This window comes from Ochotona princeps, chromosome 21, assembly GCF_030435755.1.
Source record: "Ochotona princeps isolate mOchPri1 chromosome 21, mOchPri1.hap1, whole genome shotgun sequence".
NCBI classification, from domain to species: domain Eukaryota; kingdom Metazoa; phylum Chordata; class Mammalia; order Lagomorpha; family Ochotonidae; genus Ochotona; species Ochotona princeps.
Genome location: NC_080852.1, coordinates 21,806,489 through 21,819,753, shown reverse-complemented (window position 1 = coordinate 21,819,753; position 13,265 = coordinate 21,806,489). Strand labels below are relative to the sequence as shown.

General features: G+C 41.9%; 1 protein-coding gene across 11 annotated transcripts in view; it reads right to left on the bottom strand.

The window, feature by feature from the left end:
- The window catches only part of ERC2 (ELKS/RAB6-interacting/CAST family member 2), an 899,314-nt gene that overhangs the window by 499,889 nt on the left and 386,160 nt on the right, over positions 1 to 13,265 (bottom strand). For all 11 annotated transcript variants that reach the window (XR_009247350.1, XR_009247349.1, XR_009247351.1 and 8 more), the window contains one exon: positions 11,739 to 11,906. Coding sequence is in view for 8 of the 11 variants with exons in the window: in XM_058678726.1 (XP_058534709.1) it covers positions 11,739 to 11,906 (168 nt within the window). In the remaining 3 variants the exon portion in view is untranslated. The remainder of the gene's footprint in view (positions 1 to 11,738; positions 11,907 to 13,265) is intronic.

Genomic DNA, 13,265 nt, shown 5'->3' with positions numbered 1-13,265 from the left:
GTAGCCTAGTGGCTAGACTCCCCCACCCCTTGCACACGCTCCGTGATCCCATATGGGCGCCGGTTCTAATCCCAGCAGCCCCACTTCCCATCCAGCTCCCTGTTGGTGGCTTGGGAAAGCAGTCGAGGACGGCCCAAAGACTTGGGACCCTCCTCCTGCGAGACAGACCCAGAAGAGGCTCCGGGCTCCTGGCTTTGGTTTGGCGCCAGCTATTACAGCCACTTGTGGAGAGACTCAGCAGATGGGAAATCTTCCTCTCTGACTTTCCAATAAAGTGAAAAATAAATCTTAAAAAAATTTCAACTCTCATATACCGCTAAAAAAGAAAAATATCTGTGTCCCATGTCAATTAGTGCTGTTCAGTCGAGTACATCCTGCTTGCTTATCAGTTTGCTTCACCCAGCCTCCACTTAGGAAAAAGCTGCAGAATGTACTAGAACCCAAGACAGAGCAGAACCTTTGGAACTGGATCTCTGACATCACCTTGCACCAGGAGGTAAGTTAGAGGTAAACAGTAAACATGGGCTGGAGAAATAGCACATCTTGTTCAACTTATTAAATATTAGAATCTATTTTTTAAAAACTTACCATGAAAGTTGCTTTATGTTAGAATTGCCTAGAGGCTTCAATAACTTGAGATCTAACAGCAGAGTCTAGCAAAGTACAAGTTCATGGGCCAATCTGGCTCACTGCCCGTTTTGGCAAATAAAGTATTGGAACATAGCCACCCCTGTTTGTGTACTCATGCTGAATGTAGTCATTAGTTTTGGATAGAACTGCCTACTCATTTTATTACATTTCAATCATTCACCTCATATATTACTGAGCACCTGTAACATACCAACCACAAAAAGGTAAGATCCAGCTACTTCCTTTATTGAAGTCAGGGTTTAGTGAGAAAATATTTCATATCAAACATTTAACATCTCATTTCAGTTCATATGAAGTGATATAATCTGAAAAGAAATCAGGGCTCATTGTTATGCAAAAAAATTTTGAAGGAATGAAAATCCTCTTCAACAATAAAAACTTCACCAAACTTCTCACGATTTCTAAGCTGAGTAAGCGAAGCACTGGGAATTGGCATTGACTCCTGGTACAAGTGCTGCCATCCTGTACTGGTGCCACATTCTTTCTCAGTATCCTGTGAACTCCACTGCCCTTTTCTAGCCTCTGAACTTGTGTGAGAGGTTTGGGCACTAGCGAGCAGGTATTTTAATCTGTACTTGTACCATTTGGCTGTTATTCTATTACTGTGTAAAAAACAAAAATGCCACCAACTTAGTGCCCTAAAGCATCATGCGTTTTCATGGTTGTGTAGGTCACAATCCCAGCACAGGATGTGGGGCTGGGAACTCTGCTCAGGATATGACCTAAGTGGAATCAAGGTGTGAGTCAGGATAACCATTTGTCTGGAGGTTATGGGGGGGGGGGGATTCACTCACAGGCTTATTATTACAGTGGATAAAATTCAGTTTCTTGTCATTACAGGATGGAATCCCTTGCTTCCTCTGGGCAATCAGCCAGGATACACGTCCAGCCCCAGGGATTGCCACAGTCCTTGTCATGTAGCCTCCTCCATCTTTACATTCAAAGTAGAGAAATTTCCATGCTTTCAATGGTCTTCATATTTTGAGCTTTGGATGTGAAAACCCCAGATTTAAGGGGCTCCCTGAGATACTCTTCCTTTCTTAAAGGAACTGTTCCACTGCCTTCACAGCCCCTGTCGTTACTCAGGGCATGTTTACCAGAGGGCTGGGCAATCTCAGACTCCATCTCAGGATGCTACTCCACTTTTCTGAGAACTGTGATTTACTTTCACAAACCATAATTATATCAACCAAAAATCAAAGGCATCAGTCTATAAAGAGGTGCGACAGAATGTCAGGTCCCAAACCGTAACACATGCTGTGCCACTGATCTCAAATTCAGCTTCCTCTAAAAGAATTAGTTTATCTAAAGCAATCATGTTTCATAGTTTGCGAGAATCATAGCATAATCATGTAAATATCAAGGAAAAATACTGCCAATGAGATGTCAATATCAGAACTGCTATAAGATACCTGTTACCAACAGTAACTGCGAGTTCTATTCCTTACGAATATATTACTCCTACTTTACATTTATTCTTCTAGAAAACCTGAACATGTATTATCAACCTTTTGAATTACAGTTCTCCCTCACAATCCAACATGATAAATGCTAATATACATACATAAACTCTTCACAGCAAAGTAGAATCTATTGCCAAACACAGAAGTTAAAAAAAAAAAAAGACAGAGGGAAAATTCCCCTTCCCACATAAATAAGGTTGATTTAAAACAAATGGCCTGGTGAGTGTGTGCGAAGAAAAGTGGAATGGTCTCCAGACTGAATGAAGGAAAGATACAAGCATCTCTAATCCTGCATCACAAAACTAGATGCAACATCTGGCAGTAGAGGTTGACAGATGTGCCAAGCAGCCTGTACCCATTAGGGGAGCAATAACCATCAGGGTATTTTGGACATTTTTACTTTAACTCTTCAAGGGATTTCACATGTAATTATAAACAAACTTAAAAAAATCATTATGCTGAACTTGAGTATAGAATTTAAGGTCTTAACACGAAGCAGATATTTATTTAAAGGGCAACTTGCCTCCTCCTGTGTCTTGGGGTCAGGTCTCTCCTTGAACAAGAACCAATTCTCAGCATGATCTGACCCTGAACTGAATTTTTAAATCTCACAGATAATCGTTACTGCCACTTGTAGGTCACAAGGGACCAGCAAGAACTCTTACAATATGGAAATCAAAATGACTCTCAAATTTTAATGATATACTTGACTACAGGAAGACATAGAAAACAGAAAAACTTGGAAGTGCAAAATTTGTTTCCCATTGAATGGGGCAGGAAACGCAGTCCAGTTACAATAAATTAATCCTAAGTCCACCAAACGTACTGTACCTCCTCTTCCTGCCAAACCTTTGCAAATGCTGCTCCCTTCACATCGACTGGACAACCCCTAATTCCCTCAGCTCTCCACTTAAGCAACTTCTTGTTCATCCCTCCCCGTGAGTTGGCTGAAGTGTCCATCAATCCTGCACTTCATGCATCAAGTATTCTTGTGTTTTCGTTATGAGTGTGGGCAACCATAGGATAGATATTATACCTCCTTCAATAGTGATGTAGCCCCCCCCCCCAGCTCCTTATAGATGTAAGATATCCATTGTTGGAGGGGTTAGCGGCAGGAAGACAGGAAGACAAGCTGGCCAGGGTAGGGCAAGAGGAAGATGCAGGTAACATAAGACAGGGACTGGAGAAGCTAAATGAATGCATGAGTGAATGAGTGGGTTTCCCTAAAACCTCTTTAACTGGTCCTTCAGAAGGTAGGACTAGCTTCCATTTTTGTCTAGCTTCTGTTTTTCTGATAATAAAATTTACTGTTATTAAAGCTGTCTCTACAAGAAAGACAATTTCAAATACCAATAGGGTCAAGGAAACTTTTCTCTGCCAAGTGCCATTAACATATAACCATATCACTTGTGAGCCATACAAAATTATCAATCTAAAAATTAACCTGCAGTTGCATGGCAAGCCAGATACAATGAGTTTACAGGTTTTCCCACCCCTCCAATATTAAAAGCAACATGCGTGAAGGAGGAAGCTGGTGAGTTTGCTGCTTCACAGAGAAGCTTATATTTACCCAGGAAGCCTCACATGGCACATACAAAGTGACTGCTGATGAATTACTCCAGTCAGGCAAGATGGACATCTGGTGAACAGGACTGACTGGTTAAAATCACCAACCTGTCTTATCTCTAGGACATCACATCACCAGTAATTTCAGCCAAAACTGGTGGCCGTGTACTATCAGGGATTACTTGTCCTGTGACATGTACTTAGTGCTAAAACCCATGATAGCTCCTCCTGTTTGCCTTATAAAATAACATACCAAACAATGCATAGGCAAAGATAATTTGTTTTCGGTACAATGACCCAATGCTAGTCTACAAACACTGAGAACTTGAGCAATACTAGCAAGTAACATTAGCTCTTTCTTATATTTTCTCTATCCATGAAAATACTCTTCTGGAGGAAGCAGATATTTGTTATATTAAGTCAAAAGCATTTAAATGGTATCTCTAGGGAACCAGAAGTAAGGTGATTTATACACAGCAAGAAAAGGAATCTGTAATTAGGAGGTATACAGGAAACTGGACTCTACCCATCACATGTTCGCAGCAATCCTTCAGCTAGGGCAACCACAGATGTCTCCAGACATTTGCCAAATGTACTCAGGAGATGGTCATGGGCCTGTCCTTGAACAGCAGTGCCTTAGAACCCACAGCCACCCTGGCTGCAGATTAAACCCTGGGATGCAGCCTAGCTCCTGGCTCCAGAGGCAGAGAAAGGTGTCCACAACCTCAGCCCTTGGAGAACTGACTCCCTGCAGAGAGGGCTCTCACGTTTCATGCTTTCATCCATGACTGGTCCAGGGGGCTATCTCAAATCATCTTTGGAAGCATCACTCCTTTGAGACAACATCCAAAAGAATGCAAAATGGAGACCAGAGCAAGAATAACTCTCTGGCGTAGGGTAGTGCATGAAGACAGTCATAGGGAAGCAAAACATAACCAGAATCAAAGTCCACCACGGTGGTTCATTTTCCTTTGTGCAATGCAGTGTATATTTTGAAAACTCCAGACGTGGTATTATGTTTTACGAATTTAATTTTTTGCAATGTTAATCACATCATGTAGCAGCTGCATCTCTCATCTCAATATTAAAAATAGGCACCCTTCATGGATCAGCCCTGGTGAAGTGGTTTAAATTGTAGTTGAGCAGATCTCTTAAAATACTGACCCCGGTTGTCTCATGAGGCAGGCAAAAACAAAACAAAAAATACCAAAAGAATATGTGGGTGAAGAATAGCTCCATTCCTGTTTTGTTGTGTGATCCTGAGCACATCACTCAACTAGTCTCTCCCTTTGAAAGTAGTGATTAGAGTAGTACCTGTGGGCCTCAAGGTTTGCTCTGAGAACCTTCAAGGATGCAAAATGCTGCCTTGTATCATCGCACAGATGTTTATTACTGGCAGCAAATGTACATTTAATTATAATAATCATCATTGGCATTATCATAATTAGATAGGACAATACAGAATCAGCAATACCATCCTAATGCTCCCATTAACGTCAACACATCTCACAATCCAGTAAGTCAGAAGTGAGAACCAGAAAAGGAAGCGTTCTCCTTACAGAAGAGCCCCACAATCTCTATCAGGGCCTGCTTTATTAAAATGGAAAATGAAGAGAGAGTGGTTCAGCTCCCTTACTCAACCCTTCCGTCCTTTTTACCTTACCCAGATAATGGAACCAAGGCTGGAGGTGTTAGGTGTGGGCAGAGTAACAGTCATTCCCTCCTCCGTGCTGTATTATTCATGGGCTCATTGCATCCTGCAGCCTACACAGAACATGCTGTACAGGGAACAATGAGGGGGAATGACATTTCACAGGGGCAAATGACTCCCTTTAGAGCTAACAGTATTCTTCGACCAGAAGTAGTGCTCAAAGCAAGTTCTTACTCTTTTAAGAACTGAGTGAGCTTAGTTTGATTGAAGGCCATTATATGCCAAGAATTTTGCAAGGAACTGAGGTATCTTAGGGACCATGGTGGGGGTAATCAATGGTACTGGATCCCTCTGAAGGAAACCAACAGTCACCAAACAGGTGCACAAATTCAAATTAAGCCAAAGATTCCTCTTGAACAGTGTAAAACCGTGCTCCAACTGCAGGGTCAACACAGATCTTCCTGAGTGAGTGCTACAGGAGTGGAGAGTTCAAGGGTAAATTCTGCAACTATCTTTCCCATAGTCCTCTGAAAACAGGCACTTGCATGAGATTTGAAACTGTGAATCTTGACTCAAAGCATCATGTCAGAGGAGAGGGAAGAAGGAGAGACACTAGGCCAGACAGACATTCTTGGTTATGAGATCACAGTGGGATATGCCTTGCCTTGGTCCATGACAGCTGTCCTGGTTCTACAGTAGCCCTGATTTGGCTCAACAGATTAGATACTGGATATTTCCTTTTGCTTAAGATAGCCTGGAGGAGGCTTCTGATTTGCATCCATCAAGTGGTTTGCCTCTGGTAACATAGCATGTGTAGCTCTCCACTGCACTGTATTTGGAATGATGATACCTGTCTACCTTCCCCTGTCAGTCTGTCAGTTTCTTCAAGGAAAGAGATGTCTTCTTTCCCTTTGAACCTTCAGGACCCAGAATATTGATTCTGTGACATCCAGAGAGCACTCAGTAAATTTAACAGTGGATAGATAGACATAGCCAAAAAATTATAGAATGTTTGCCAATAACAAGGAAAACAGTTCAGCTAGATGTTTAAATATCAAGAAAGAGCTTGCCTGAGTCACAAAATCTGCCTCACTCTATTCCAGTTTTATATGAAGGTAGAAACATCTATATTCTATACCCATCTTCTCAAGGTACCACTTGTCCTTATAAATCTTAGGAACAAATTCAGTATTCTAATAACAGAATTCCCATAGTATCATGAACCTCAGCTTATCAGCATTCAGAGCTTTCAACACCACACTTCCAGAAAGGTAACAAAAAGCTGCTAATGTGGGCAGGTCCATTATACACCACTCCCAGGAGCCAGCTCCACTCACAAGCCACCAAGTTCAGTAGGCAGCCAGCAAACTTAGCTTCCACTGAGATCACCATCTGTTTTTTCTTCCCCTAATAAAATACCTCTGCTCTATAAATTCACATTGCTCAAGGGATGCAGACCCAGCATGGAAGTGAGGATAGAATTTGAGTCCAATTATAATGACTTTTAAAAACTTTTCTTGGGGAGCATGTTTGTACTGTAACATTCTATAAACTGCATAACACTCTGAATTAGATCTGGTTCAAGCAGTGCTACCATGTCCTCAAATTCTGGCCACCATACACTTTACAAATGCACAATGTCATCGAGGTTTTACGACATTTCCTACAAAATCTCAACCGTCAGGCTGCACTTCATCAGTTGAAGTTTGAAGTTCCACATAAGATCAGAACACTACAGCTTCAGCATGAAAAGTGTAGTACTCTTGTGACTCCATGATCACAGACACAGGAGGATATTCTGTTACGTAATTCCCATTCACGCATGCTTTTTCCCCTACTGACAGAACGTCATATCTTAGAACTATGATAAGCAGAGTCACAAATATGGCGGTAAGGCCATAAGGCCAAAAGCCCATGGTAGATGAACTCTGTCTTCTTAGAAAAAAAAATTTGTTCAGAGATGGTCTTCCATCTAGGGTTCCTGTTTATTCAGCTTGAGCTCCTTTCTCATATGACACTAGAGCACTATTTCCATGCAGAGCCTCAGGGCTTATGCAGAACTGTACAGTGCTGAGATACAGAACTCTGAAGGCAACGCTCATGGGTGGGTAGAGGCACAAACCTCACCTGGCCTGGTTAAACGTGGCTAGCAAAGGCACATATGCAGTTCTATTGGCATCAAAATGCAGTGTGAGTTGCCAACAAATCTATGAGAAAGAAGTACTAAGTAATACTGCAAACTGAGTAAACTCTGATGTTGACATGAGTTTATTATTCTTCCATGCCAGTACACCCTAATCCAAAGCTTATGTTGTTCCCTTCCACGCCTGCCCTGTAACAGCCAATTTATGCTCAATGTGGTTGCACTCCAAGGAGTCTCCAACCCTCAAAGATAACTGTTTCACTGGTCCCTTAGCTTCTGTATGCTTTCCACATTTTGAGGCAGTTTCTGAATCATGTGTTATTACTTCTTGGGGGATTATGTCTCCTCTATGGAGAGTATAACAGAGCTCCCACCCATCATCATGTTCCCAGTGGCATCATTGCCTTCCCAAGCAGATTAGCAACACTCACTGAGCCATCTCTCCAAACACAGCTGAAGCATTTCTAGATCCAGGATCTACAGGACTTAAACACATGGAGATGGCGATGCTGCCGCCCAAGGGAATTATCACTTACAACCAGCTTCATTCAAGTGCTTGCAGACTGTATCTCACACCTTCGAGTCTGGCTTGAGGGTCAAGTTTAACATTTCACGAAAGTCTCCTTTGTCATCTATGCACTGAAGGTGCCATCCTAAAATCTTCAGAGAAAACTGTTGTCAAGTATTCCTCTAGGATGAGAATGCTGGGGTTGGTGCTTTGGCATAGCAAGTTTAGCCACTGTTTGCAACGCCCGCATCCTATAGGGATGCCAGTTCAAGTAACAGCTGTTCTTCTTGCCATCCAGTTCCCTGCATATGTTCCTCGGAAAGCAGCAGAAAAATTGCTCAAGTGCTTGTGCCCCTAAACCCATTGGAAGACCAGGATGGAGTTCATGGATCTTGGTTTTGGCCTAACCCATCCCCAGGAATTGTGGCCATTTGCAAAGTGAGCTAGAAGATGGAAGACCCCTTTCTCTATCTCTCCCTAACCCTGCATTTCAAATAAACAAATATACCTTTTAAAAATATGAGAGTGTTTACGCCCATCTCCTGGAAAAAAACAAACAACGATGACACTATCGTACTTCGTGTTGTAATCTTACAAATGAAGACCTAGAGGAAAATGAAGCTTATTGTTTTACTTCGCATTCACCATTTTATCCTACTTTCCCAAAGGCAAAACAAATCTTATATCTAGGCTATGTGACATCGGGCAAGCTTAACATAGCCTTAGTATTTCCCTGTTTCTTACATTATTCATTGCACTTGTCTCACAGGGTTATAGTCAAGAATAAGCAAATACTGTGAGCAACAGGCATAGGAGAGTATTCAACACAGCATGTCTAATATAAATAAGTTCAAACATCAGTGTTTGTTAGCCTGTGCTCCTAGAAATTCTAAATGAAAAGTATTCTACGGAATCCTCAGAAATGCTCCAAGATACGCTGCCATTAACACTGTTAGTTCCACCTAGGTTAGTGCCCACAGTCTAGAGTACTTCGCTATCTCTGCTCAGCTATCTTCTGGTTATCTGTATTAATTAGCTTGCAAGACAAAAGAGAGATCCAACAACTAGGACCCTGTCCATTAAGATCTTGACAGAAATGAATTAATAACATGATCTGTCACATCACCAGTACTCTGAGAAATCCAAGCAAATGCAGTGTCCCTGCTTCTAATACTTGTGGGAGAAAGTCTCTATACTTCAGCTGAAATCTAACTTTCATGCATTTTTTTAAAGTGATAGTCACATTATTCTATACATGAGTGTCCCATTCAGGTTTCCTGCTGATCATGACAGAACAGGAGTGAAGTGGGAGGAGATCAGCTGGCTCTCAGAGTTTAGAAAAGCCCAGAAAATGTCCTTAGGAAAAGGCAGAAACATGGAGAGGTTCTGGACTAGTTATCAGGAATTCTGTGATTATTTTACCACAGACTCTCCAAAGACACAAAGGAGTGCCACCTGTCGTGGACATCTTGGCATAACTGTTCTGCAAATTTCCAGGAAAGAATTTCCTCATCTCAAGGGGGCAAGCAAGTGACTTGACTCTAGCCAATCAAATACTCCTTCTCAAGAGTTTATGGAGCACAGTCGTTCACTCAACAAATATTTAATGACCATGTATACCTTCTGGGTGGTAAGGATGTAACAGCGGAAAAAGAATAAAATCGGCCCTCCTAGAATTTACACTCCAGTAATATAAAAGGACAAATTTTAAAATATATACATTTGTCAGAGGGTGAGAAGTTCTACTTACAAAAATAAAACTGGATGAGGGAATACAGAGGGTAGAAACATGGGTGGCTGTGCTATTTTATGTCAGAGGGACAAAGAGTGGCCATGAGTAAGTACAAACGCTGGGAGCAGAGACCTCAAAGAAGCCAAGGAACGAAGCATGTGGATATTCAGAGCAGCCCTGTCCAACAGAAACATAATGGAGACCACAAAAGTAATTCTAAACTTTCTAGTAGTCACAGTACAAAAGTAAAAACAGGTAAGATGAGATTAATTTAATGAGATCTTTTGTTTTAACTGATACGACCAAAATACTTTCATTTCAACATACTTTCATTTCAACATACAATGAAGAAGAAATGATTAATGAGCTCTTACTTTTTTTTTCCTTTTAATAAATCTTCAGAACCAGATACGCATTTCACACTTACAGCACATCACAATTCAAGAGCTTAACAGCCACCTATGGCTCAGAGCTACCAGCACGGGTCCAGGAAGACAATGTCTCCACGGAACCTCCTGTAAAATGTCCGAGCCCTGAGACTGTGGGCCTCATATGCTCACAGCAGAGCACAGAGGCCACGCTGTGCTCACTGATGTGACAGGAGCAAAAAGAGAGAGCAGCAATATAGGAAGCCTGGCAGGCGGGAAGGGGTGAAGGAGTGTGGAGGAAGGCAGGCCCACATGAGGGTTTCCACTGTTGGAGTGAAGATGGAAGCGGCCAATGATGGGGGGAGCCTCCTGTTCCTGAGACCTCTGAGGCTACCCTGCACCCCTTGGTTGGTTTAGGGCTCTGTTCTTACTAACCTAAAAGTCTCAAGTGTTTGAACAAGAGCCTGCACGTTTTTATTTTGCAAGAGGCCCCACCAATTATGCAGCTGGTTATAACTGGAGAGTTTTGATTGGAGTGACGAGAATTGTTTTATGCTTTAAAAGGATTACCACAACTTCTGAATGAAGGACAGGTTGCAGCCAACATAAGGGTAGAAGTAGCAGGGGAAACAGTCAGGATGCTATTGATACAAGCCAGGTGAGAAATGGTGGCGGCAAGTGACACCAACAGGAGGGGCCAATTAGTTCCATGGACCTGCAGGTGCAGTGGGGCGCCCAGCAGCATCTATGTGTAATGCTGTGTCCTGCAAGGCCACTTCTGCAGGTTTCTGCCCTGTGAACCTGAGAGCCTTAAATCTTTGCATCATGTTTGCTTTTTCCTGTTTTTGTAAAAGAGCAGCCATTGCATCTCCTTCTTGCCTGAACTTTTTTCTAGCAGAAGGCGGGGCATTTTGTGGACCCACCAAGACCGTGTACAGTACCACAGGGGAATTCTTGAAAACAAGAATCGAGGTGACTTCCCCAAACTAGGGTCTGCTCTAATGTTAAACAGGAGCTACTGGGGAAAAAAAGGAAGGAGGAGCAGAGTAGGCTATAGAATATCTTCCATGTTGGATCACTTTGGCTGGAAGTTCTCAGACTCCCCCTTGAATGATTCTAACTGAGTAGTGAGTGGAAACATTATTCCTTCCAGCCTGAAAAAAGTCACATGAGCGGGACCAGCATGAGGGGGCTCAACTGGCTAATCTAACTACAAATGCCAGCAGCCCATATGGTAACTGCCCCACTTTGCATCCAGCTCCTTGCTTATGGCCGAGGAAAGTAGCAGAGGATGACTCCAAGCTTTGGGGCCCTGCATCCACATGGGAGAACCAGAAGAAGCTCCTGGCTCCCAGCTTTGAAATGGCTCAGCTCTGGCCATTGAAACGATCTGGGAAATGGATCAACAGATGGAAGATCTTTCTGTGCCTTTACTCCTAAAAATCTGCCTTTCCAATAAAAATAAATTAAACTTGATTTTTTTTAATCCACATGCCATGGACAGGAAGGTAAATTCCAGGTAAGGAAGAACCTTGCACTTTTTAATCCAGATTCTTACAAGATGATTGATTGTCCACACACTCAAACTGTTTGCGGAAAGAACCCAACATGGATGCTCTCAACTCCCTGTTGCAAAGGCTTAGATCGGCTACTCACCTTCTTCTGCAGCACGTTGATTTTTCTTTCCTTCACTTCCAACATGTCCTTCATGTCACGGATCTCTCCGGCCAGAGTCCCCTTCTCTTCCGTGAGGTCCTGCAGCTGCTTCGTCTTCTTATTGAGAAAAGATTCTTTCTCTTCCAGTCGTAATCTCAGTGCATCTACCTGAAACCAGAAAAAAGAGAAATCTATGGTTTTTGCAAACATGTCATCGGGCACCATCAGAGCTGTCTACGGAGGGGCTAGGGGCAGGACCTGGGCCATCCAGTGACACGCGCTTGTGCAGACAATGTCTAAATGCAAGTCCAATTGTGCAACTTTCTGGGCAATTCTTTTTTAACACAAGGTTTCTATGAACTAAAACATTATGAAATAGTGTATTTCAATGATGGTGTCCCTGTTTACAGGAAGCAAAGCACATAGATATTCCAGGTCTCAGAGAGCCCAGGGAAGCGCTGATCACACTCTCCTTCCAGAATCTGGAGAAGGCAATGAACATCTGGAAGAACAAGATTGACATGTAGAGAAACACTTCTAAATTAGAAAAAGATAATGTTGCCAGGAGGAAGTGAAGACTGCTGGAGGAAGAAAATGATGTGGAACAAAACACCCATTCTCCAGCTATAGAAAGACTGCTTTCCACATACCTAAAACAAAACAAAGAGAGAAAGAAAGAAAAAAAGGAAGGAAGGAAGGAAGGAAGGAAGGAAGGGAGGAAGGAAGGAAGGAAGGGAAGAAGGAAGGCCCAATTCCAAACTCACTAATTCTACTTTAGCTCAAAAACTGAAAAAAATTACCATTCCTGCTTTTCAAATGTCAATATTAGAAAGAGAAAACAATAGCTTATTTTTTAAACCTACTGTTCTGAAGACCATGTGTAAAAAAAGTTCTATTTCTAGACTACACAGACTAAATCATATGGAAAAAAATCACAGGGGTAGCAGAAAAATTAGGCAATCCGAAACACATGAAAACAATCAAAAGATCATTTTAAAGTTAATCTTCTATAGCCTTTTAAATTCTACTTAATTGAAATATACTATATTTGTATCTGTGTTTAAAAATGTACACTATTTTGGTCTTAAAAAGTCACTGCAACAAATACTTTATTTAATGGCTGATTATCAATAACAGGCTATGAAACTTCCAAGAAAATTGTTCTCAGCTGACAAGCAACATTTAATATATTACTCCCAAGACATTTTCTTTTCATTGATTCTAAAAAAGAATGAAGAGTAGGATCCCTTGTCAAAATTACTGTGCTGCCATTTTAGCAGATATTAAAGCTATTTTCTGAGTGTTTGTACACTCCAAAATTCTCATGTTAAAATTAAATCTCCAAAGTAACAGTCTCAACAGGCAGGCCTTAAGGGGTGACTCAATCATGAGGGTGAAGCACCCATATTGTATTCTGAAAGAGACCCAAGAGGGCTTATTCACCTCTTCTACCACATGAAGGGCCACCTATGAGCAGAGCACGAGCCCTCATCTTGTATTTCCCTACCACTGGAGCTGTAAAAAAAA